The sequence below is a fragment of the Abrus precatorius genome, unplaced genomic scaffold (genome assembly GCF_003935025.1).
Source record: "Abrus precatorius isolate BTA unplaced genomic scaffold, Abrus_2018 Scaffold5, whole genome shotgun sequence".
Lineage (NCBI taxonomy): Eukaryota > Viridiplantae > Streptophyta > Magnoliopsida > Fabales > Fabaceae > Abrus > Abrus precatorius.
This window is the reverse complement of record NW_020874395.1, coordinates 15,324,610-15,351,283: the sequence shown is the minus strand read 5'-3', so window position 1 is coordinate 15,351,283 and position 26,674 is coordinate 15,324,610. Positions and strand designations below refer to the sequence as shown.

At 29.2% G+C, this 26,674-nt stretch overlaps 3 protein-coding genes and 1 pseudogene across 3 annotated transcripts; 1 reads left to right on the top strand and 3 right to left on the bottom strand.

Moving 5' to 3' along the window:
- Positions 1-1,744: 1,744 nt before the first annotated feature.
- Positions 1,745-3,796, bottom strand: LOC113867275. The gene is made up of 4 exons (XM_027502480.1): positions 3,611-3,796; positions 3,016-3,221; positions 2,842-2,905; positions 1,745-2,552 (listed from the first exon to the last, which is right to left on the bottom strand). The coding sequence occupies exons 2-4, from the start codon at positions 3,168-3,170 to the stop codon at positions 2,262-2,264; spliced, it is 510 nt and encodes a 169-aa protein (XP_027358281.1). The 5' UTR covers positions 3,171-3,221; positions 3,611-3,796; the 3' UTR covers positions 1,745-2,261.
- An 8,591-nt stretch (positions 3,797-12,387) lies between these two features.
- On the bottom strand, positions 12,388-16,966 carry LOC113866787. The gene is made up of 6 exons (XM_027501585.1): positions 16,821-16,966; positions 16,299-16,735; positions 15,830-16,186; positions 14,799-15,176; positions 13,417-13,634; positions 12,388-13,276 (listed from the first exon to the last, which is right to left on the bottom strand). The coding sequence occupies exons 1-6, from the start codon at positions 16,964-16,966 to the stop codon at positions 13,031-13,033; spliced, it is 1,782 nt and encodes a 593-aa protein (XP_027357386.1). The 3' UTR covers positions 12,388-13,030.
- A 2,052-nt stretch (positions 16,967-19,018) lies between these two features.
- LOC113866785 lies at positions 19,019-19,881 on the bottom strand (annotated as a pseudogene).
- Positions 19,882-22,229: 2,348 nt separating this feature from the next.
- Positions 22,230-25,793, top strand: LOC113866784 (protein CUP-SHAPED COTYLEDON 1-like). Its single transcript, XM_027501584.1, has 4 exons — positions 22,230-22,248; positions 23,757-23,924; positions 24,644-24,909; positions 25,203-25,793. Exons 2-4 carry the CDS (start codon positions 23,771-23,773, stop codon positions 25,791-25,793), a joined length of 1,011 nt encoding a protein of 336 aa, XP_027357385.1. The 5' UTR covers positions 22,230-22,248; positions 23,757-23,770.
- Positions 25,794-26,674: the final 881 nt, after the last annotated feature.

Sequence of the window (26,674 nt, the reverse complement as noted above, 5' to 3'; positions counted from 1 at the left end):
CCCAAATTAAAAGAAAAAATCAATAAAAACTTTTTTATATTTAACTGCTCTCTTTTGAAAAAAAAAACGTCTAACTTAAGAAACAGATTAACCAATCTCATAATGTCATTATCTAATCTCATTGAAAATTTGACAAAGCCTGTATTATTAACCAATCTGTCATTTCTAATCAACCAATCTTACAACTATATTAACCAATACAAGAAGTAAGTTGATGATTTATTACTTTGTTTGTTTGATTAATTTGAACCATTGGATGCAAATATATATATATATATATATATATATATATATATATATATATATATATATATTGTAGAGATAATGAAAAGAGAAATCACTGCAAAGGATCTGAGTTTGGTGAAAAATCGCCATTATTTAAGAAATGGACATAACGAATAAAAAATGACAAAAGATATTGTGAAGAAATAATTGATCAAAAAAGAGAATATAATTAATGCCTATTATTAGTTTCTTCTAAAAAAATAATATTTCCTCTAAAAGAAATTCTTTTTCAAGAATAATGCATCATGTGTCAAAGGAAGGGAAAAAAAAAACACATTTTTTATAAATCGGTCTATCATTCTTCATATAAAGATTCAACAACAAAGAAATATTAATGTATTTTAACATTTTCATTACTAATTTGTTTTAAAGTCAGACTTTTTATTTACTATATAACTAAATTGTCCTTTTTAAAAACTAAAGTGATGTGTTAAAAATATACAATCAAGAAATAATCTAATTGAAATTTCACATAATTTTATCAAGTCAAAGTTATTTATTTATTTTCCTTATAAACTATGAAAAAATAGTCACAGAAAATTTGAATATAAAAAAAATATATTCGAGTATTGCTACTTGCTACAAGAGCATCACCAATCTCATCTTATTACACAGACATGACACAACTAGTTTGTAACTTGCCAAACAGATGATAATAATGTCACGTTCATAGGAAAGAGAGTAAGAAGATTATTCAACTCAAATATTTTAATGCAACGCAAAAGTTTCCTTCTAACAATTTCTTCCCATGCCGTATCGGCAAGCAATGCTCCTTCCAACTAGCAAAAGCCAGTAATTACTTCAGCCAACGCGCTTCCAATGCTACTACTGAAGGAGAAAGCCCCACGCAACTTCTCAAGTCAAGCTTTGCTGGGCCCTGTTTTTTTTATATCTATATAATGAATGAAAATGAATTTATCATATCAACCATCAACCACCAAACAAACCCTTAAGACCAGCCTGCATTCCACCCTCTCTCCTTAACCATTTTCCATCACAACAAAGTAACACACACACGTTTCCACATTTGTGCATTTGTGCTTGTCACACCTCATACCCCACTTTTGCACTCTCTCTCTCTCTCTCTCTCCCCCTATCCACATCTCACATAAGCCATAGCTGACTACTTAATTACTAATTTCTCCCACTTACCCTTTCACATCATCATATAGTTATCCTCAATCTTTTATCCCCCCAAAAATTATTGTATATATATATTAAAAAATCATCATCCAGATAGTACCCTTGTATCCAATGAATTTTAGACACAATGATTAAAATATTACTAGGCAAGAGCCCCCCAAATCTGACCATGACACGCCCTTTGAAGCTTCCTAAGATTCCCCTAAAAAGTAGTATTATTTCTTTATTAATTTTTTTTTCTCATTAAACTATCTCATGTTTCGGGGTGTACACTTGATATTCAAATTGTATAAGAATATACCAATACCATGTATAAAGTATGAACAATATTTCTTTGATATTATCAAATAGGAGCCACCTGCAAATCGAGGGCACCCACAAAAAATATATTTTACAAGATTCCAAAGATTAATCCTCAATTTCCTCCACATTACAATTACAAAAGGAGGATATGAGTTTCAAAATACATGCATGAAAGTTACAGACTCCACATGAAACTCACATGAAAGTTTCAATCTAAAGACCCCATGTAAACCTAACAAGAGAGTAAGAAGAAGACATTTGTTTGCCTTTTTCTTTTTCCCTGATGTGTCCTCTTATTATTATTCTTCAAAAAGATAAACCCAAAAATAAAAATTTCTCACCATCTCTCAAATTATACATGACACCTTAACTCATGAACAACCACTTCCATGGACCAAATTATATACATATAATACAAACAACATCGAAATTAAGATTAGCTCCTCTGTCCCAAAAATCTCCTCTGCTCTTAGAACTTTGGTGATTTTCAAATTCTCCTCTGACTTCTTTTTTTCTTTGTTTAAATTGAATCAAGCAACAGCAGAAATGCTGCAATTGCGCCTATCCCTGTGGAGGCAATCAAAACCTTCAACCCTCACTGCAGCTGGTGTGTGACCAAACTTCACTCTAACACAACCTCTAGCTGATGAAGATGGTGAAGAGGGTGCCAAGGAAAATTGACCAAAACCACCATTAAGATTACCAACACCAAATTGCTCATCTTGGATCACAGGGTTTGAAGCCCTACTTGGTGGAGATCCACAGAAAAATGGTGGTGATGAAGCCACTTGGCCCCCAGATCTTTCAGGATAGCAGCTTCCCTGCAAGAAAACAAAATCAATTGAAGCAATCTTTGGTTAGATATCATGTTTCTTTCAATCAACAACATCAAAATCACATGATAGAGATGTTATCATCTCCATTCCCTAGCAATCATCACCATAACTTGATTTTTGTTACATCTTTGAGGAACCATGTGAACAACCAATTTTTTTTTTGTGCGTAATTTTTTCAGGTAAAAAATTGCTTTGTTGGAAACAATTAACTAATTTAAGATAATTTGAAGAAAAAAAAAGTATGTCTAGCATGAAGATTGAGATAGAAAATTACCTTGGGGAGAATGATATCAAGAAGCTCAGCCTCAACTCCAGAATCTTCAATCTCTGATTGGTAGCTGAATTTATTTACAAAGAATAAATATAAAGTCAATTTGTTTACAAAATTGATTAAAAGAAAATCAACATAACAACAAAGATTATTTTTTTTTAGAAGTTGAGTAAATACTTGATAATGGGTAGCTTCAAGGGTCTGAGGTGGTCATTAATAGATGAGTGGTTCAAAAGACCCAATCTACGAGGTTTAGGGCAAACCACTGAATCCATCCTCATCTCCTCACAGCTTGTCAAGGCCTTCTTCTGTTGGTAACCACACTGATTCATCTCTTCTCTTTCTCTTCACACCTCAAACCCTGAGATCTTGACAAGGAACACCTGCAACATCAAACACAAACGGGAAAAAATCAATTTTTTATCCTCCAAAACTAACCAGGTTGCTGAGAAATCTGAACAAAATTGAGCCAAATCTGAACAAATCGTGAACCAACACAAACAAACAAAGAAACCCATTTCCCAAGTTTCATTTTTTATCATGAAGAAGTTGAAGAAACCCAAAAAAACAAAAACTTAGAAGTTGAGCTCGAAACAAAAGATATACGAAGACCCTTTTTCCCAAAATTTGGTCAGCACATGAAGAACCACAAAAAGGTTTAAAATTTGAGACTTTAAATACACAGAAGAAAAAAAAAACTCAAACAGAACATTTTCCAACGTTGGTGTTTTTCCCAGATGAACAAACGTAGACAATAGGAAAGAGAGAGTACCTGAGCTGCCTCAGAGGCTCCTCTGAGAGGAGAAGAGGAAGAAAACGAAGGGCAGAAAATGGGTGAATCAGAGGAACAATGGGAGAGAGAGGAAGAAAGGTAGAGTTGGCTGGGTATTCATAGGGAGAAAGAGAAGACCTAGAACAAAAAAATTAAAAAAAAAAAAGGAAAAATGATAAACTACAACAAGGCACAAAGATATTAATGTGAGACCGCATTCATGCACCGTGCGATTGATGATTAGGACATAGGTGGTGGGAAAGTGTGAGAGAGACAAAGAGAAGTGATGAGATCTGATCTGATCCAACGAGAAAGGGACATGGTGTGTGCGTGTGTGTTGTGTTTTCTCTTTTTTGACCCTCTTCCTCCTATATTCATGAACCTCTCTCTTCTCTGTCCTCTTCTTGTACGGTTCATATGTAACAATAACCTCTCAAATCTCAATAATAAAGGGTCATTGCTCTTTCCTAATCTCAGTAAATTTTATTTTTTCTGAGCAAACTTTTCTCAAATATTGATTTTGTTTCTGGAAGATTAGTGCTGTGTTTATCAGATCATAACTTTTGTTAAGGGGTAAAATTTAATTTGTTCAAAACTAATGTGATATTATTATATTTTAATGTAATATATATTTTTAATACATCTTTATTATCTTAGTATATTTAAAATTAATCTTAAAGATTAAAGTTAATAAAATTGTAAACATAAATACAAATTATACACGTTTTTCTTGTGAGTTTGCAAAACAAAAGAGGCTAATTAAACCTAAATATCATAAAGTGAACAACTATTTTACCCAAATCATTAGTCTTAGAGGGCATAATATTTATTAAAATATATAGTATTATGTGCTAAATTCTATTTCATTACCTTGGATTCTACTTCTATATATGCTAGCTTTCATAGGTCAATTTTTCTTAAGAAAATTTTATGACTTCCACTTACCATTTTTCCTATTACAACTGATTAAGAGGAAAATTATTGTATACACTAAATTGAGTTGTGAATTGAAATTATCGAACAACAATAAAAAGAAATAAAAACTACTTTTTTTAAAAAAAATTTATCAAAATAATTTGAATATAAATCATTCAAGAATAAAAATAGTTGAGTTTGAATTTCAAAATATAACTATATTATTAAAACCTTAAGGGATTTTTTTTTATATATATGTAATGATCTCATTCGAGTTTTCTTAATTAGTTTTTACAGTTCCATTATTCAAAAGGATGAAATAATAATTTGATCACTAATGAATTAAAATAATAATCAATAAATTTCAAGTATCCATACCATTATTATATCATAACGCTGACCTTTTTTTCCGTTTATAAAGCCAACCCTTTTAGGCAAGCTTCATACCTTATTAATACTTAAAAATTCAATTCATCACTTAATAATGGAAAGAACCCTAATCTTTGAATCAATCTTCAATATTGTAGATAATGTATAAAACAAACAAAACTATAAGGGAATAGGATCCTTCATTATTTTATTTACATTTGCTACATGACACAACTATAATAGAATATCCTATTCCATTATTGACTCTGATAAACTAAATCGTTAAAAAGAAGAAAAGATAAAAAAAATTAAGTGTTTGTTTAAAAAAAGTAACCAGGCTCTATTTAAAAAGTTATATGATTACTTAAATATATCATATAATTTTTTAAAAATTTATAATTTATATATTTAAAATTTAAATATTAATAATAAAATAATTTGTTTACATTACTTTGACATTAAAAAAAAGATTTATTATTAAATATGTGATGTCTTGACAAAGAGAGAGAAGAAAGTGTAAAAAAAAAAATATGGGAAATTAATAATATATGGTAATTTTCTGAAAGTGGGGAAGGACTTTCATTTCATCTGAATGAAGCATCACGGGCGACCAAGTCCATCTGAATGAGGCATCTAATCTGCTATTCAAAATCAGCACATTTAAGTGGGTGGGGTACTCAATTCTACAAAATATGTATTATTTCAACATTTTATTATATATTTATATTTTATTTTCCTTCTATTTCACGTTAAAGCCTCAAAAATTGGTGACACCATAAGGTATATTCTCTTATAGTTTAAAGGTGTTATAAACTTTTATATATAGAGAGAAAAATATTCTTATATGTAAATCTAAAAACTCTTACATTTCAATTTGAATTTTTTATTTAACTTAAATCTAACAAATTATAATTTATTATTTTATTGGCTATTAAATTTAAGTTAAATAAAAGACTTAGATTTAATATAAAATTTAAACTTATATTGATGTAAGAAGGTCTTCTCCCATATTAAAATGAATCAAATTATATTTTTTTTAATAAAATGAAATTATATCTAAAAGAATGAATATTGTTACAGTGAAAAAGATATAAAATAAATTTTTTATTTATAATATTTTTATTTTATCTTTCTTCAAAAAAAAAATTATTCTATAACTCACCTTGATGTAATAAATGAAGTGTTGGATCAACATTTCTCTAATAATAATTTATGAAAAATAAAATGTTATTTAACTTAATCAATAAAAAATAGAATTTGAGTAAATAATTTGCAAAATAGTAAGAATAGAAACTTTTAAAGAATTAACCTCACTTTTAGCAAGTTTTGAAAAACAATATTGTTTAGATATAAGTTTTTGAATTATCATAGTTTCACTTTTCAAAAGTTACCTTTTTAACTTAAAAATGTTATAAATAGTTTTAATCTTAGTAAATGATAATTTTTATAGTAAAAAGACTATTTTTTTAATTTATCAAATTTTGATAAAAATGCTTAAACATTTTTATATTGAAAAGAGACTTTTTGTTCTTGATAAAAAAAAAAAGCAAACAAGTCATTAGTTTTGTATATGATAATGAAGATGAATGAATCCTAGTGTTAAAAGTTTGAAAAAACATAAGAAACAGGAAATGTCTTTCTACATTCTGTAGTCTTCTTTTGTTTGTAGTTACGTGATCTTAACGGGATTCATTACTCATAGTCTCATACCGTTAATTTGGACAATGTAAATTTGTAAGAATTATTATAAAAAAACGACTAAACTATTGTGTCGTAGTTAAAATTACCGTCCTCTTTGTCAACGTTGCTTTTCAAGGTTAGGATTGTGATTAGACCTATGCACTCAAAATAATATTTGGACATGTTTGATAGCTAAATTTAGAAAATAAAAGGTATATGTTTTTAAAGGCTTAAACCCAAACTAAAGTGAGTGATATTATTTCTAACAATAATATAAGGACTTAGAGATATCCTCAAGTTCAAGTTTTATAAATAATTTTCTCTCAAGGAAAAAATAGTTTTGTTAATATTATTTTAAAACCAATTTTGATAATTTAAAAAGATTCCTTGATAAAGTTATTCTGTGGAGATTTTTCAAAATAAAGAAAACAAAATTTGTTTGAACGTGCCCTATATAGCACAGCTTTGTCATATTTATGGTTGCTCCTTTCCATTGTAGACCATTAGAGGTTAGAGCCATCTTTTGCCTTCATTTGATCATTCCTGTACCTCTACAAAATCTGCAACTAACAACATTGGATCAAGTTTCTTATGATCTGTACAAAGAAGTGAACTTGAGGAAGTTGATGAAAATGTTCAAGAAATCCACACAGACACACACATGTCTATGACATTGATGAATGTCTTTCTAAGGATCTCTCCAACCAGCTTTCTATTAAATGAATTTGGTGCCATACACAACACTCTTTTCTTTTGATTTTTGAGTTACTGTGTTCAAGGAGATTGTTATGGGTTAACCCAAGTAATTTAATTTTGAAGTTGTGTAGAGGGCACACAGCACACTAAGAAGTAAGCAATATATAATATACTAATTAAAGAAAAGGAATCATATACATAACTAGATTTTAGAGATAATTTAGCATTATTTATTACAGTATACTGAGAACACAAATACAACGCGTAACGTAACCCTACCAAATTGCCATATGGCCTCTTGAAAAGGTTGAGTAGAATGGGCACACCAACTAATTGTTTAAGCATTAAAAAACAAAATGCACAAGAATCTCATGGCTGCAAAACCAAGGTCACCACCATAGCAAAAATTTATATATAAAAGCAAAAGTAGCATCCATGCTTAGTTTAAAAATCACGCATAACGTGTATCACTGTTTCCTTTGGTTTGCCACAACAAAGACAAAACGACATCAATTAAGACATCCTGTGGCCGTAGATTATTCCATAAAATATCTAGAACTTGGCAATCAATTAAGATATTTATGATTTACCCGTGTTTTGATTAAGGTTTAAATATTTTTTATTTGATTTTTTAAAATTGTTTTGTTAATTTTAATCGTTATGAATTTTTTTTAAAGTTTTAAAAATAACATATATTTTCAATTTTTGGTGATATATATCCATGCATATAACATACCATGTCAGCAATTCTTTTAAAATAATATATGACATAGCTTAGTTAAATGTATGTTAGTACACCGTTATTAAATGGTGATTTAAATTATTTAAAAAATCATATTTATAAGTATTAAAAATACATCTTATCCTTAAGTTAAATATGTTCTTTTTCAAAATATTTTTAGTAACTAAAAATGTCATGGTATTTAACTTATAATTATTTTAAATTTATAAAAATATTATGTGATATTTCTGAATATTTCACTTCACTTTCTCTCATCCCTACCTCTATTGGCACTTAGCCCTCCTCCTCTTATCTCAACTCCCCCACCTGCAAAACCCAGCCCTGACTACTCACTTCCCTCATGCATTTGCAAACTTGCTTAAGCAAGAGTTAAATTAGACTCTCCATTCCTGCCTTAACTAGAGTGAATCTAAATATGATATTTTTATAATTTACTTTTAATTCATATTAACAAATTTTTGCTATTACTTGTCAAAATATTTTTTATTATTCCAATATATTTCATTTCAAATTTATGCTATAAAAATTTTGTATAAAAATTATTAAAATATATAATTAAATTATTCATCTGAATACATCTTAAATTTATTATAATAAATAGAAGCAAGTATAAAATGAAATGAATAATCTAATACCTAAACCTACATTCATACTCATAAATTTTTGCATGTCATATGCAAGTCTCAACTCAAATTTACTTGGTGGATAAATGCTCTATTAATTTTTTATGAGTATTTTTATTCAATGGTCATTGATAATTAAATTTGTCCTCAATTCATTTGGACCCTCTTCTCTGGAAGGTCGCTCGCGCGTGTGTGTCCTTTTTGTGGAAGACAAGAAGAACTGTGTTTTATGTTCTATAAATTTGTTGAAATGAGTTTTTTTTAACAGATCATATAAATTAATTGTTTGCAAAATCACTTAAGCTAAATGGAGTTGACCTCTTTTAATTTTGGATTTAAACTAGAGTTAACAAAATGAGTTATCTAACTTATTTGTAGTGACCCAAGACAAGTAGTGAATTTTAACAGGTTAAGTTGAAAAAGTTTGAATATAACTCAGTCAAAAATAATGTTAAAAACAGGTAAAGTCTGATTTTTTACGAGCTTTTACATATTTTTCTAGGCTTTATCTGCATCGGCTTAATCGGGTTGGACTAATTGTATTTTCTAAATTTGTTTAGTCATTGAAAATATTAATTTTTTAAAAGGATAAATTAGAGTAAGTCATTCAACAGTGAAAAAGAAGTTTAAAAAAACATTTATTATTTGACTTCATATGAAAACAATTCAAGAGAGTACTAAAAACATACTCTTTAATATATTTTTTTAAACATATTATTACTTATTTATTAAAAATTATAAAAATATTAATAAATTATTAAATTTAAAATGAGAATAGCATAAATTTTAATAAATTTTAACTAGTAATAAAATATATATTTTTAAAAAATATGATAGATATATCAACATTCCTCATAAAATAAATGTGTAATACTAAACAGCTGTTGATGATACCTATGTAACATATACCAAACTCATATTCACAGAGAAATGAGAGTGGCCATGTTAGGTGTGTAACTCAAGCCTTCAAGGTCATGTTTCTAACCTCTACAAACAGGTCAAATTACTGCAATGCACCATTCAATAATCAGCAAATAAACATAATAACAAGTCAAAGACACACAATAATATATGTATATTCAATTTGGAGTGTAAAAAATGCATTATAGTTTAACCAGATCAAAAAAATCAAATGCTTCTCAAACTTGGAGGGTGAAAGTACTCTTAATTATAAAGAAAAAGGAATCCAAAGTCTAGAATGGGGCTTATATATTCCATTTCAAAAGTGGATATGACAAATGGCACTTTGAATGTTGGCAATGGCATGTGATGGGCGAACGAGGATGCGTAAAAGTGGGGATCGCACCCTTTGGCTTTCTCTTATTTTTCCTGTTCTCAGTTCCTTTTATTCCTACGGATTCAAATGGTAGGGACAAGTTTATTTTGTAGCTTTTGTTAACAATTTTTCATATGTTGAATTATTATTGGCTTTACTTTTGCATGCAACATGTCTATACCTTGACTAAAATGACATGAGCGCGTCTTAAACATTGACTAAAACAAAATTGATTAGCTTTTCTTTTTCAATAATTGAAGATTATATATTGAAACGAGTGAAGTTTATATATTTTGTGAAAATCTGATTAGTTCATTATCAGATTTTAAAATGTTGTTTGAAAGCCCATGATTATTTGGAAAGAAGCAAGTGGATTTTAGATTGTGTCCAAAAGTATATTAATTTGAAGAGTCAAACATACTTTAGTCATGTAATTAATATATAAAATGTTAAATCAATATTTTTTCTGCTGCTTTGACTTAGTCGTAGTTGTTAAATTTGGAGAAGATAGAGATCAAATTAGAACTCATTTTAAAGTTTGGTTAGAAACCATTCATTTGGGGGAGTTTTGGAAAATTCTTAGGTCATGTGAGGCTGGGATTGATTGAATAAAATTAGGCTAAAAACAAGAAATACTCCATATCCTCTAATCTTATCGACATGAACTTTAAAAAGCTATTCCATTATTCAAGAAAAAAAAAACCTTATTAGTCCAAGAAAAATAAGTTGTCATTTTTAAGGATTGAAAAAATCATAATAAAATGAACAATTTTTTCTTATAAATTGAAATTAAATGAAAGAACTTATGGAAATAAATAACATATTAATTTAGAAAAATTATATTTTACTTTTAAATCTTTTTATAATATTTATTAAAAAATGATTCTACCTGGCTTTAGCACCGATTTTATAGCTATTAGCTAAGCTGAATCTAGATGACGCACCGCACCCTTCACTCTTTGAAGGGCGATTAAACTTATCTTAAGCTCAGTCTAGTCGATACATTATCCTTTTTAATTATTTTTAATAAATAAAAATTTATATTTTAAGTAAGAAACGAAAAGTTCTTTTTTCGTTTAAATGTATATAAATTAAAGTGTTTTAAAAAGAATGTCTAAAAACACTTGGATCAAACAACATATATTATATTCTAAAATATTTTAACACATAATCATCATAAATCATAGCATATTCAAAATACACTAAAATAAAATATAAATTAAAAAAAAAAGCAGTAGCCTTTTCTCAAAATACATGGCGTGGAAAAGAATATGGTTTAAAGTTGGGCCTTAATGGGTCATCCAACGATTTTATGTATTGTTCTTATATATTGGAAATATTAAGGCTCGTAATAATTTATGAAAGTGTTTTCTACATTAAAATATGAAAATGTATATTTTTTTTTTTTGGAAGAAAGAAGCATTATTAACAGATAAATAAATAAAAGTGCATAGTTATTTTACACGAAACCGTTACTACAATTAATGGATTTACAATATTCAGTCAAATTTAAATGTTTCTCTTGGCTGAATTCAGCACTCTTATTTGGCCAAATTGTTTATGAATTAATTTGTAATACATCTCTTCAAATTAATTATCACTGCAAATTAAAGAAAAAAATATCAGAGAACTCAACAAAAAATATATATAAAAAGAGAATGATCTTTAAGTATAAAAACTTTAATATTTAATATGAGTTTTTTATTTAATTTATATCTAACGACTAATAAATGTGATTAGATATAAATTAAATAAAATATAAATTTTTTTATATTTATACTAATGTGAAAAGATTCTTACGTATAACTAATTTAAAAAATAAAAATATTACGTACAGAAAAATGTGTATATTGAAAACAAGCGGCAAAGCCCACCGAGACACCGTGACTTAGGATGGGTCCTAAAGCCCATGTCTGATGGACTGGTAAAGTTAATTGAGAATTTCTAAAAAGTCGATAACATGCACGTGAAAAAAAAAATTATCTTGCAATATATTATTTTTTATGTGTGAAATAATAATAATAATAATTATTTTATATTTTATATTAATAAATTAATAATTTTATTAATTTATTAAAAAATTAAATATTTTTTTAACTTTTAACATAATTACTGTTGTCAATTTAAAAATAATATATTACTTTCACGAGTACTATAACAAGTTTAAAAAAAATAAATAAAAACTTAAATTTTCAAAGGGATATATACACGTGCACAAAAGTGAAAGATAAAAAAAAAATACACCGATAATGTGAAATTTTTATATGATACTAATTAAAAATTATTGTAAATATATCTTTTAAAATAATTATTATAAAAGTACACAATTTTAAATAACGTGATAATTTACGATTGAGTGATAATATTATATTTTTACATATTTCTTGTTGGTTGCATGAAAAAAATTCAGTACACAATTTTATAGTAATTATTAGCTGTCCAACCAAAAAAGGAAATTATAGTAATCAATAAGAAAAGATAAATCTGAGTCAATTTTTTGAAAGTAAGAAATATTACATATAATGGTAATTAAGTACTTGTAACCCTACAAGAAGTCCTAGTCATGGTGCTACTTTGATGGTAGATTTATTCCTTTATTTATTTGTTTTCCCTCTTTCAGAAAACAAAGTGGGGTCCATTCTATATTATTTGAAGGAGAAAAGAAAAACTAAGCCTACCATTCTTTTATGGTGTGATATACTTTTTGCCAAGAGCACAATACTACTTTTTATTGAAGTGCATGTGCTTCAGCCTTGCTCATTCTTCTTTTTGATTCAGCTCAAAAACCCTTATAGATAAACCCTAATTTAAAAGCTAGCTAAAGCAAAATAAAGCTAATCTTGTCTCTATCTTAATGTTCCTTGCTTTGTCTATGGTCTCTCACTTTCAATATTCATCAACATGACAAACATTCATCTTTCTTTACCCATCTTTCCACGGAACATATTTGAGGCTCCAAAATCCATGCCACCCCACATGTTTCACTTTGATTTTGTAGGGTCCCCTCCATTTTCTTTAACCATATTTACAAAGAAAAGTGTGTTATGGATATTCCTTTGGTGCAGTCATGCACATTCATCACCCAGTCACCAAGCAATATATAATAAAACTTGTGTGGGTCAATGTGCAGGGAAAAAAAGTGGAGTGGATTCTCTTTGAAGTTTTCCATCCACCACTCTCACTTTGCTCATTTTCTCTTCACACCAATGCAACTGTTCTTCACTTAACTCACTCATTCTCAGAACCCTTGACACCACTTTCAAGTCTATTAGTGCCATCAAAATCTCCATTTCTTCTTCCACCTTCAACTTTCTCTTTCTCAAACATTTGCGTGAACGGCGAAGATCCTTAACCTTTATTTTCTTCTGCACATTTAAATACATATAATATTAATAATTACTGGAGACACAAAATGTGTTAGGAAAATATAACATATGATGTGGAAAGCACTTAAGCACAATTATCAATTTAATTAATAATTTAAAATTGGAACTTAGTTAATTACCTTTTGATTAACTTTCTTGATAAGGCGTAGAAGTGTTGGATCAACCGAAGGTTTTTTATTTCTCCTAAAGTAAGCTGCCAGGACCTGACATGGCTTCTCTTTATCAGCCTTGAGGAAACTCATGAACGTTCTGATCCCATCTTCCATTATTATAAGAAATGAAGCTGTTGATATTTTTGAGTGAAACCCATTATCGTCCCTCTGATCATCATCTGATTCTTTAACACAAAAGGGAAAAAAAATCGTCATAATTTTTTTAATGTTTGTTTAAGGATATATATAATAAAAATATATATATTTATAATGTGTGATAAAAAAATATTATTTGTTAATTTTTTATTATATATCTTACTATACACATTAAAAAAATTGATTAATTAATTATCATAACAATGCTATACACGAATGTAGGTTGGCCTTGGATACCAATATGAAAATGCAATCGCAAAATACTGATAAAATGTAATTTTCTTTTTGAAGGGAGCTAAAATTGTAAAATCACTGTTGTATAATGAACTGCAATTTAAAACAATATCAAGCAGTGTAGTCACGATTTATCATGAAGCAGACCTGATTTTACCATATAAAATTTCCATTTTTTTAGTGTGTTACTTGTTATGATTATACGATGCACTCCTAACCTGTGAAATAAGGTCGTTTTGTATTAGGATGTGACCTTAACCATACTATAACTTCATGCAATTTAATAATTATTAATATGAGATTATTAAAAGTAATTTATATTTGAAAGATCGAGCGGTTCATTAAATCAATAAAAGTACTACACCTCGATTTAACAGTCTGACCATAATTGAGTATGTAATTATTAACAAATTAATATATATTTTTAAAATATTATACAATATATTAAGTAGTAAATTAGCATACATTCATAAAAAAAATGAAGGTAATAAAATACTAATAATAAAGAACAATATTATACATTTTTCTAAATAAAAAATAATAGTCACAAGTAATAATAAGAATTTGTAAGAATATCTTACAGGGAAGTCTTTAATTGTCTTAATTTTTTTAAATTGAATAAAAATTAAAAAAGGGGCGGGGGGGGGGTGGTAAAAATTTAGCCCAATTTTTGCATTTATTTTTATTAGTTTGGAACTGATTTTTTTATTGGTTGTCCAATTTTTTAAGGGAATATTACAAATATATATATATATATATATATATATATATTCTAGAATACTATTTTTAATACATTTTTATTATTAAATAAAATGTGTTAAAAATTATAAAAATTAAGTAAAACAATTTAATTAAAAATAAGATTTACATAGTTTTTATTTTTTAATAAATTTTAATCAATAATAAAAAATATGTTTCTAATTTTTAATACATGAAAGTGGTTATGATGATATTCATACCTCGATATTCTGGCACGAGGAGTAATTTTGGAGCCAAATGCCTCATTCTAGCGTAGATCTCAGGTCTCCTGCCATGTTCATAAGGTTCATTCTCTACGTATCTCTGCAACAGCACTTGAAATTGTTGGAATTTCTGTGCTATGGTTGCTGGACAACCCAAATCAACATCATGCCCTCGTGAGGCTCTTTTGGATTGAAAATTCTTGTAGTTCCAATTAAGAGCTTCCCATGTTAAGCAAATTTGTGCAACATATGCAGCCTCCAATTCACGATATGGATTCTGACGTATATCCGTTGATTTTTTATTCATAGTTGAAAACTTGTACACTATACGCTCTGAAATTGATCTTGGAGATACCTTGATAGATCTTAAAGACTCTGAAAGTAAATTGTTGATAATATGTAACACAATCAATCTTCAACTATAACTTAATACTTGTAATCACCAAAAAAAAGAAGATAGAATATACTAATACGGTTAATGTCTAATAAAAATTAAAATTTTAATAAAAAATTTAACATTAACAGTATCATGCATTATATTAATAACAGGATATATACTGATAGTATATACTGTTTTTTTATACCAACAAAATTTTGCTAGCATGATGCATCGTATTATTAGTTTAGATTTATAATACTTATATTAATACTGCCTTAATAAATATCTCATTTATTAAGAGTAATACAAAACAATTATATGTCATAATGTTATATTTTATTTTAAAAATACCTATAATATTAAATAGTCAAATTACTGTATTCTATATTAAATAAATGAATGTATTTATTTTATAAATAAAGAGTAAGTAATTTGTTAACACAAATTTTATAATAAATAAAGTATTAAATTATATTTAGGAAAATATATTGATAATTATTTTTATAAATAGAAATAAAAATAATAGTTTAATTTATGTTGAAAAAGGTCATACCAAGGAAGGAAAACTTAAGTGTGTTGTAGTTCATAATAAATGACATTTTCTTTTGTGAATAATAAACAAAAAATTGGAAAAGCTATGTTCGGTTACCAGTTTCATGAAGTTTCTGTGCGCTAATCCTGTCAAGGAATGACATATCTTCATCATATTTTTGGAAAACTGTATATGATTCCCATTTGGGGCAACTTCTTCTTGATGATGAAGAAAAAGGGTCTTCAGTTCCAGAATCCCTGCAATTAATGGAGCTCCTCCATTCAGAGGAGCTCTTAGAAGTGGACCCAACAGTGCATGAGTCACCATATATTTCTTCATCATCCTTATTTTCTTCAACAATGAACTTCTTAGTCTCTAATTGGGTAGGAGCAAAGACAAGGAATCTCTCATCTCTTGTGAGGTTTGTCTCTTGCACTTTCTTATTTTCAACAAGTCCAACATCAACATGATCTTCTGCAAAAAGTAGAATCAAAAAGAGTTAAGAGTAGTGTTGGACTATGTAGGTGTTGCATGTGAATAATGTAACAAACGTAATTCTTAAACTATGATGTGAATCAAACAATACCGTCATAGTTTTTGTCACTGTCCACCAAGTCATGACTTTTGCTGAGGTTCAGTGTGATGGGTGATGTGGGCCTGCTTTCAACTTGGACAAAATTTGGAACAGAATCAGCATCTTCTGCTGGAAATTCTTCTTCTCCTTCTTCCTCTTCATTTTCAAAGTCTGAAACCACAGGTGACTTGTGAAGAGACAAAGTTTCTGTGGAATAGTTTTCTTCTGTTTCTTCAATAAGGCTATTCTGTGGTGTTATGAATTCTTCAGAAGAAGAATGAGTACTTTGAGGGTGGTTGTTGTGAAGAAACAAAAGGGTTTCTCCACCACAAATGATGTCAGCTACTAGATGATCTCTCTCAATAGAATCATGGTCATAAGAGTAACTCTCTTGAATTTCTTCTTCTTCATCATCATACTCAGAAGACACATACTCATAGTGTTGATCTCTGCAACATGCAAAAAGAAAACTTGTGAGTTAGATGCTTTGTGGGAGGGAGAGAAGGACAGAAGAAGATAGGCGCAATACAAGACCTTTGGAATATGGTGTAGCTTCCAATTAAGCTTAATAACTTGATGAGCAAAATGGAAGAGAAGAAGATGAAGAGGAAGAGAAGATGGAAAGAGCTTGAGGCATTGTAGAAGAGTCTAACAAGAGCTTCTTCTTTAGAACATGGCATTTTCTTTGTGGTTGCTCCAAATTGTGCTCCAAAGGACTCCACTAAGCAAAGCAACTTCTAAAAAAAAAAGTGGCCTTGTTGCTTTCGTAACATACTGGCTAAGAGACCAAAATTTACTCGTAATCTCTAATATATCCCTAAATGGTTTTTAGTTTTACCCTTTTCATGTCCCAATTGTAAGTTCCAAGCACCAAGGGCATGTATGTCATACAATCTACCAAGCTTATAAGATTGGACAAACGTGGCTTCTCTCTTACAGCAAGATCTATTGGTCTTCTAGATATATTGGGACTTGGGATCGTGCTTTTACAATATATAGTTAGGATATTCTCATGCATAAAACAATTTTGAGGTGGATCAAATTTATGTGTTGGTGTCCTTGTGTTTATGAATTAAAATTAATTTTTTTAATAAACGATTTGTATTTACTATTATCACAGATTATTAAAAACTGCACCTAAATCCTTTTGAAAATTCAGTATTAAGCTTTGTTGATATATCCTTACTTTTTAAAATATGATAATTCAAATTTGAGTACATTACTACATTTCTCATCCTTCTTTCATTATTAAATAACCTAATTAAAAGGTTTGAAGTGAGATTTTATTTTAGTTACTTGAATTATGCCTTAAAGAAAACTGTGCTAGTAATTGTATGGTTCATAGTCTTACTTTTTTAATCTGAAAAAAAAAAAAAAACCTAAGGGAATCATTTCTACTATACTTTTCATCAAAAGCGCGTAAATCTTGTTTTTAGTGTGTGTGTAACACAAAATCCTAGTCTGCAACAGGGTCTATTTATTTTTCCTTATGGGAACCCATGGCTATGTGAAATCATGAACAGTACAGAAGCAAAAGCAAAAAAAAGAGGAGACCAAAACCAAGCCACACGCATTAGGTAGACAGATATGAACTTCACTTTATAGAAAGAATGATATGATATTTTCAGAAGAAAAAAAAAGTTGATACACCATACAGTTTCTAACAAATAAATATTGTATATTCATTATGCATGTATATTATTGTATTAATAGCTTTTTACACCAAATTAAAATGTATTAAAGGTTTTGCCCATGCCCCAAAACAGGGAAGAGTATTCTCTGTTTAATGGAAGATTTGAGTGCATTCTTTACCAACCAAAGCAATAAAAAGCCTTTTTAAAAAGATTATGTCGTTTGTGTTAATTGGGAATGTTTTTAATTGATCCTTGTCTTGAACTTGGCTACTAAGATTGCTGATTGCAGTGAAGATGTTGTCATTAGTTTATTATTATTATTAGAATTTTTTTCCTTTATGGTGTTTAACCAACTTATTGTGTTACATTTTAAACAAAAAGTTGGGGGGTCACTTATGTAGTTGACCAAACCTCTTTAGCATCACCACACTGATCCAATCATTAGGGATAAATTAAAACAGTGTGTAGAAAAGAACAGAGGGAAAGAAAATAATGTCACATAAGAAAACAAGAATATATCGTTTTCGATCATTTGTTAACGTAGAAGCAGACGAAGTTAATCAATTAGGATCCCTTCTCTGTGATTGAAAGCCTCAGCTGCATATGGCAATAATTTTCAATTATTTATTTGTCTTACACATTTACTAGACAGCTACTTTTAATTTTTGTTTTTCTTCTTAACTATCAATGATATTTAATTTCATTTCATTAATCACAATCCTTGACTAGGAATCACATTTGGTAAGTACAGTCAATTTCACACACACCTCAAAACATAGGAAAAGCAATCAATATCTTATATGAACTAGTTTGCCTTAAAGTTGAGCACCTAATCCACTGACATATAATATAGGTTAAATTAATTATTTAATCATTTATTTTTTTTTTGTTTTAATTTCATCCTTAATTTTAATTTGTCTTAATTCTTTACAAAATTTTGTTTCTTCTTTGCACTGATTTTTTTTTTGAAAAATGTCAATTCAATGGAATAAATATCGTTCCCTTGAGTACGTCAAGACTCATTCTAAAAACAGGGAAAAAGCAACACACGACTGTCTTTAATTTATATCAATCTAGATATCTCCTTTGCTTTAATATTTAGAGTACCACGAACTCCTCTGCTAGAACCCTGCTCCTGTCTCCTGTTCTTCCCAGCAATGATTGTTGATATTTCCTGAACTTAGTAAACACAGGATATATGTTCTTAAAGGTAGTATAAGTCTCATCTCCCACCTTAGCTCCTGTTAGAACAATTTTTCCAGAGACAAAAATTAGCAAGACAATTTTATGTTGCTTCATACGGTAGATGAGTCCTGGAAACAATTCTGGTTCATAACTGGAGAAAGCACCATGAATATGCATGACCCTCCAGCCGAATGGGGAACTTGACATCACCAGAGCCAACAATGTTCTGAATTTTGAAATCCTTAAATTTGGCAGGAAAGCCAAGCTTTTGGATAATACGAGCATACTTCCTTGCTGCCAATTTAGAATGCTGTTCACTCTTAGCTCCAGTACAAACAATCTTGCCAGAAGAAAAAATAAGTGCAGTTGTTTTTGGCTCTCTTATCCTCATAAAAACAGCAGCAAAACGCTTGGGATTGTACTCTGCATTTCGAGCTTGAAGTGCAATTGTCTTGAGGTCCAACTTACCGTCCAAATTGACTGTGGACACTATATTATGAAGGGTGAGCACGATCCCAAAAGGGTGCTTTTGTACATCTACCGGCTGGCTCCCTTCCAATCCTTGGTCCGCCATGAAAACCTAAATTTATTAGGCTTATAACAAAATCTTGAAAGAAGAATTAGGGTTTGGATTTGAAAGCGAAGAGTGAGGGAGTGGAGAAGGCGGGAAAGATTCGAAAGAAGGGTTCTTTTATAGGAGAGGGAGATGAAGGATTTGAGATTTGTGATTTGTATTTGTATGTGAGGGTTGGATTTGGAGAGAGAGAGAGAGAGAGAAAGAGAGGTATTTGAGTTGTTTGTGTGAGAAGGTCTAGAGTTTACATATGCTTTTAAAATTTAATTTATTAATATATTAAAAAAGTTTCAAAAAAAATAATATCACAAAATTTAATATTATTATCTTTAATTTGATATTATTATCTTTTACTTTTTGATATATGCTTTAAAATTTAAATGTTACATTATGACAACGTTTATTAAAATTTAAACCTAGTCAACAGTTAAGAGAATATTGAGATGTCACTTAATCAATTGAATTTGTTAAGTATATTGTTGATGATCTTGCCAACTATATTGCCTCGATCTAATCCTTCAAATACTTTAATATTTATTTAATAAATTTTAATTTTAAAATTTCACACTTTACATAAAAAATATATTAAAATATAAAATATTTCTAATGATAGAAAATTGTAAGAGGATTGAGGTGTCAATCAAATAAAGTCTTCCCGATATCTTGAGGCTATCATAGTTGAATCTTTGATTAATTAATTTTCCAAATAATTTTTTGACATAAATAAAAATATTATTTCTTACTAAAATTAATAACAATAATAAATATGAACAAATCTGTTTATTTCCACAATTATTTCATTTGAAAAATATTTATAAAATCAATATAATTTCTCCATTGTGGAGATTTATGTCTCAACTTTTCATATATAGAATCTAAAATCACATCAATCTATAAGTATGGCTGAAGATATGAACTGCACAACGAAAAAAAGGTTTGACTACATTTACATTCTGAAAATTAAGCAAGTTTTGTAATAAAACTCAACTAAAACATTAAAATTAGGCACAATTAACATCTAATTAGCTCAAGAGAAAGCTATATAGTTTGTGCCTAACAATTGATTGATAAATCATTTCTCCACATTTGCACCAAATGAAATCTTAATCACAATATAAATTTTGCTTAAATTGGTGGATTGGTGCCACTTTTGGTAATTAATATATAGTCATGTCAAGACGAATCTAATGGCGTTACGATGAAAATAATGATTTGTCCAACATTATAAATATTTTGATAATTAAAATATTCATTTGGTACAGATTAAGATTAAAAAACCATATTAAAACTCCATAAAAGAGGATCATATGAAAAAAAAGTTAAGAAACTTAAATACTAGTTTAGCTTATAACATTATATTGCCAGGTTTTATCTATGTGTGGAAATTACAGTATGGTACTTATAAGATTTTTTTTTTTAACGATAATATTGTACACAATTTATTACAACTTAGAACAAAATTAAAAAAAAAAATTGTTATAAAAATATTATAACTACCTACCTAGCCGCGCCATTAGCGGAACAAGTGGCCCAACCAAAAACTTAAATTGGGCTTGGTCGTGGGCGAACATGACCCAATAAACAACGTTCAGGCTCATGCATAGTTTATTGTGTTTCATTCTCCTTCACTTTCCTAAGGCACTCTATGCATCATTGGTGGAATCATCTTATCCAATGCTCTGCATTAACATGCTTTATATGGCTCTTGAGAACAAGGACCAAGCTTGCTTTGGGCTATATAGAAGACTATAACGACAAGGGATTTTTACGGTGGTTTTAAGACCATATCAAGGCATAGTTGTAACGATGATGGGTAAAATATAGTAGGGTTTTCTTATATTTGTCAAAGCTCATGTTTTTGTCTTCTTTAATGTCATCAATAAAGTTTCCCAAGTTATATAGGTTAGATTCTTACATAAAGATGTAACAGAAAATAATAATAAACATTTAACTCAAATCATCTTTAAATATCAATTATATATATAAGTCACTCAAATAATTAATAAAAAAAACTAATATCACTATTTCAACATCAAGGAGATATTGCCTTTATAACTCTCATGTACTTCAATTATAGATTCAACATCACAATATAACAAACTCAATTTCTTAACTGTCTCCCTTCACTCAAAATAAAAAGGTGGTGAATATATACTACTATCACATTTGAGTTAATGTCAAGATTGTATAATCAGTTCTATTATTTCTATTATTCCTACAGAAATATTACATGTTAAGAAAATTTTCGGCACAAATATTACACGCCACGTATTTTTGTATGAGTAGTTAGATAATTAAGTTAAAGATTATTATTATTATTATCATAAAGAGAACATACATCACAATGGACCACATATTAAAACAAGTTACGATAGCATTATATAAGCTAATGAAATGATCTAAACTGGAAGACTTTTGAGATGAATTTTTCTATTAAATTGGAGGAAGGAAGAATATTTTAATTATGATCGTGTAACGTTAATTTGAACTTGGGAAGAGATAGTGAGTGGATATTTGAAAACTTGGATGAAGAGAAAATGACATATAGAAGAGACAGAAAAAAAAAAAGAAGAAAGAACTCTTGTTCAATGTTTAGGTTGGAGAAAATAAGGAAGTAGGAGAATGAAATGATACAAAAGAACAGATGGAGTGGTGCTGATTAATTTCAGCTTGACATGCCCACAGGAATTGAACATGTGTCAATAAGACAACCCGTAGTTTGTTCTTTTGTTTTTTTATGACTTTGTGGTAAATTAAAAAGGCTATCATTGTTTGGAGTTTGCTTAGAGAGGGAGGGTATGGATCATAGGTGTGCTTCTAGAAACCCTAGCGTCCATTAAGTATAATTCACAAAGTTCTTGTTAGGATTGACATTTACAATTGTTTAATTAAAGATTAACACATGAAATTAATTAAGGTCAAACAGAAATGCTTACCTTAGTATATGCACAGTCTTGCAGTTTGGTGACCATTTTAACCACTTGGTAATATTAGTCACCGCACGCACAAACAGTAAATGAAAGTTCTCCTAGGTAATATCAACATATTTTTACGTACTCTTTTTGTTGGATTTTACATTATCTCATTTTAATAAAGATTACTGTATATGTGTTTCTTTTAGCCACTGTTATGCGTGATTTTATTATTGAATATATACAAACTGCTATATGTAATTAAATTTAATTAAACATATAATTCATACATAAGTTATGAATTTGCTACATGTAATCTGCATAATGACAATCTTACATGCAATCAGTTAAATTAAAAGTTCACATATTTATTTATTTATATATAAACTTTTCCAACAATTTGAGAGAGAGGGGGAGATGACGGTGTGGCTGTAGACAATATACAAGTGTCAATAATTAAATATTAATTAAAAAGAATATGGTTACTATAAGTCCATGTTCCCATTGGACTAGCGTGAAAGGTTTTTCTGGTGGGTAGAAATGGGTGAAGGTGGTTGGACAGGATCATAGAAAACATGGAAATTAATATATCTTAATATATATATATATATATATATATATGGTGTATCGGAGACTCAACCCCTCGTGCAAAACATAACAGCAACTAGTCTTCAATTCCTAATAAATTTAGAAAAATTCATCATATTATTTTTCACATCTCTCTATATATATATATATTGAATATGACACATAACACACCACATTGATTGAGTCAAGGTCGCAGGTATTCTTGGTTTGTTTAGTAAATATACGAAAATCCCAGTGACAATTTGTGAAATCTAAACCCTTTATATATAGCTGAAGGTTATTAATAAGTAATTAAAAAAATTGAATATGTAGGATATATCTTTGTCAAAGGGTTAGCTGTATGTATTTAACAAAAACATGAAGACTATCCATGAAATGCTTCTTGTTGAAGGGTGAGTTATAAAACCACAAAGTAGGGAGAGAGGCCTTTAAAAGCCTATCTTGGTGATTTTATAGAGCTTACTTTTGAGGATCACTCATTGGTACTTCATATATCTGTGGTGCCCCCTCTTGACTTTTTGGTAAGCTAAATTAACTTCATCAAGGGATCATAGCAAAAGCTGTAATTAAGTTATTAGGTTCATCAATTGGATGGAGGAAAATCTACCTCCTGGATTCAGGTTTCATCCTACAGATGAAGAGCTCATCACATGCTATCTTACAAGAAAAGTGTCTGATTCTACCTTCACATCAAAAGCTATAGCCGTTGTTGATCTCAATAAGTCTGAACCTTGGGACCTCCCAGGTAGTTTGAGAGTTCTTTTTTCAACATGATCTCTCACCACACACACAACACACACACACACACACATATATATATATATATACACACACACACTTGATTAAATTTCCGTTCATCTTTCCATCTTCAAAAACTATACCTTCGGTTAATTATTTGTTATCATGGTTGCATGATTTTTAATTTGCAAAGGCTATATGTTTTTGACACAACTTTTTCGCATTGATTCTTTTGGAAGAATTGCAACTCATTGAATATAGTTATAAATACATCCAGAATTTTAAGAGGTAAAAAAAAATTAGACCAAAATTATATTCAGCCCTTCTCTTTGTCTTCACAACTTTTCATTTTTTTTTCCTAAAAGATTATATAATTTCCATAACTGATGAGGTATTTATAAAACTATATATATATTCATTCTGGAGTCTACTATAGACGTGTCATTTACAGCTGTTTCAGTATCAAACGAAGTCTTTGTTCTTTAGCTTCGTCCTCATACATGTACAGTTTTTTGACCCATTCTACTTTTGCTGCGTCGTGAGTGGTTTACAATCCATGCAAGTATATATCATTCTAACTAATTTTAAAATATAAATTGGAAATACATATTATTCATATAGTAACAATAGTCAAGTACAAACTAATTCATTGGTATGTGCATGCCGTAGTTTACCAAAAACTAATCAATTAAAAAGGATCATTAATCAAAGTGTGTGTTATTGCAGGTAAAGCTTTCATGGGGGAGAAAGAATGGTATTTCTTTAGCTTAAGAGACCGAAAGTATCCAACAGGACTTCGAACAAACCGAGCCACTGAATCAGGCTACTGGAAAACCACAGGGAAAGACAAGGAAATTTTTGGTGCTGGGGTTTTGGTAGGAATGAAGAAAACCCTAGTCTTTTATAGGGGTAGAGCTCCAAGGGGCGAGAAAAGCAATTGGGTCATGCACGAATATAGACTAGAAAACAAGCATCACTTTCGACCTTCAAAGGTTAGTAAATGCATGCATCACGCTTTCCAAATATTCTTAGTTACACAAACAACATTATTAATATTTAAATAACTCTAAAAATTAGCAATTTAATATGTAAAATTTTTTTAAAATGTTTTTTTTTTTTTGTGCGTGTGTGTGTATATATAGACAACCTTGCATTAGGTTTATGCGACAATTTCTCTAGCGTATGCTTTATATATATATATATATATATATATGTCCATCACCCTGTTTAGCTTTCATGCATATTTAGAAGTTTAACATTTTAAAACAAATGTTTGGTTTGGTAGGACGAATGGGTGGTTTGCAGGGTTTTCCAAAAGAGCTTGGCAGCAAAAAAGCCACAACAAACATCTTCCTCCCAACCAGAGTCTCCTTGTGACACAGCATCAATGGTGAATGAATTTGGTGATGTTGACATTCCCAATCTAAACAACATTGCAAATTCATCAACTGTACTCCCTAACATTTCAGGACAAACTTTCAACACTAACCTCAATAACAATATTAATCATAATGTTAACACAAATATGAACTTGACCATGAATTGGCCATGTTCAAGTGAGGTTCCCTCTCTTCCATCTCTCCCATGGCCTTCTGAGTTGCTAAATCCAAATAATATTTCTGTAAATTCTTTGCTTCTCAAAGCATTACAACTTAGGAGTTATCAACAAAGAGAAGCAGCAGCAGCAGCAGTCACTGATCATTTTGCATCATATATGCCTCATGGAGTTTCCCATGTTGGAAATGACTTAAGTTCAAATCTCACTGCTTCTTCTTCAAAAGTTTTAGAATGTATGCCACAACACCAACACCAACACCAACACCAACACCAGCAGCAACAGCAGGAGCAACCATTCAATTTGGACTCCATTTGGTGAAGCTGTTTAAACCATGAAGCTAACACATTGTGTAAACATATCCTTCCTTGTGAATTAACTCCTATGAATAAAATGGTACCCCTTTCCAAGTAAATATTGGGATTTGGGGACTTTCTTAATTTTTCATCATTTTCCTGTTAATTCTTGAATGCAAAACTAAACTCAATCTCTGATGTTGTAAACATTGCTCATCAAATGCTGATGTAATCATGAGGAATAACTCCTCAATCGCTCTAAGTTTCATGTTATAGTATTAATTTCGATAAAAAAATTTATAAATTCTAAATAAATTCAAGTTATTATTTGCATACGTTGCACCATATATATATATGCTCTGATATAAATTTTACCTTGTTTGAAAAATATGTGAATAGATAATATTTCGACTATTTTTGTTCGTATTGTACAACCTATTTCTTATTTTTACCAATTTGGTAGAGCAGAGTTTAATTCTCAAAATAACATAATTTGTACATAGTAGTAGGTTCCACCACGATCTGGTAACATGTTTTTATTTTTAAATATTTTGATTAAATTATATTTTTATCTTTATTTAAATTTCTGTTTATTTATTTTTCTGAATCTTGACATGAATTTCTTCTTGATTTGGTTTTAATTTTAACAATTTTTTGTCGACAGAAATTATCGCTAATTTTTTGTTAATTGTGACAATTTTTTATCACCATTAAAACTAGTTATAACTTGAGAAAGTGGACAGATTAAAATTGAATGAAAAAATATGATTCAGAAATTAAAGAGAAATGAAAGACTAAATTAAAATTTAAAATAAAATATAAGAGATAAGTAATGCCATACAATCAAATATTTTTAGCGATATTGCTGCCACCGTTTTCGACTTATATATACTAAACACTATTAAT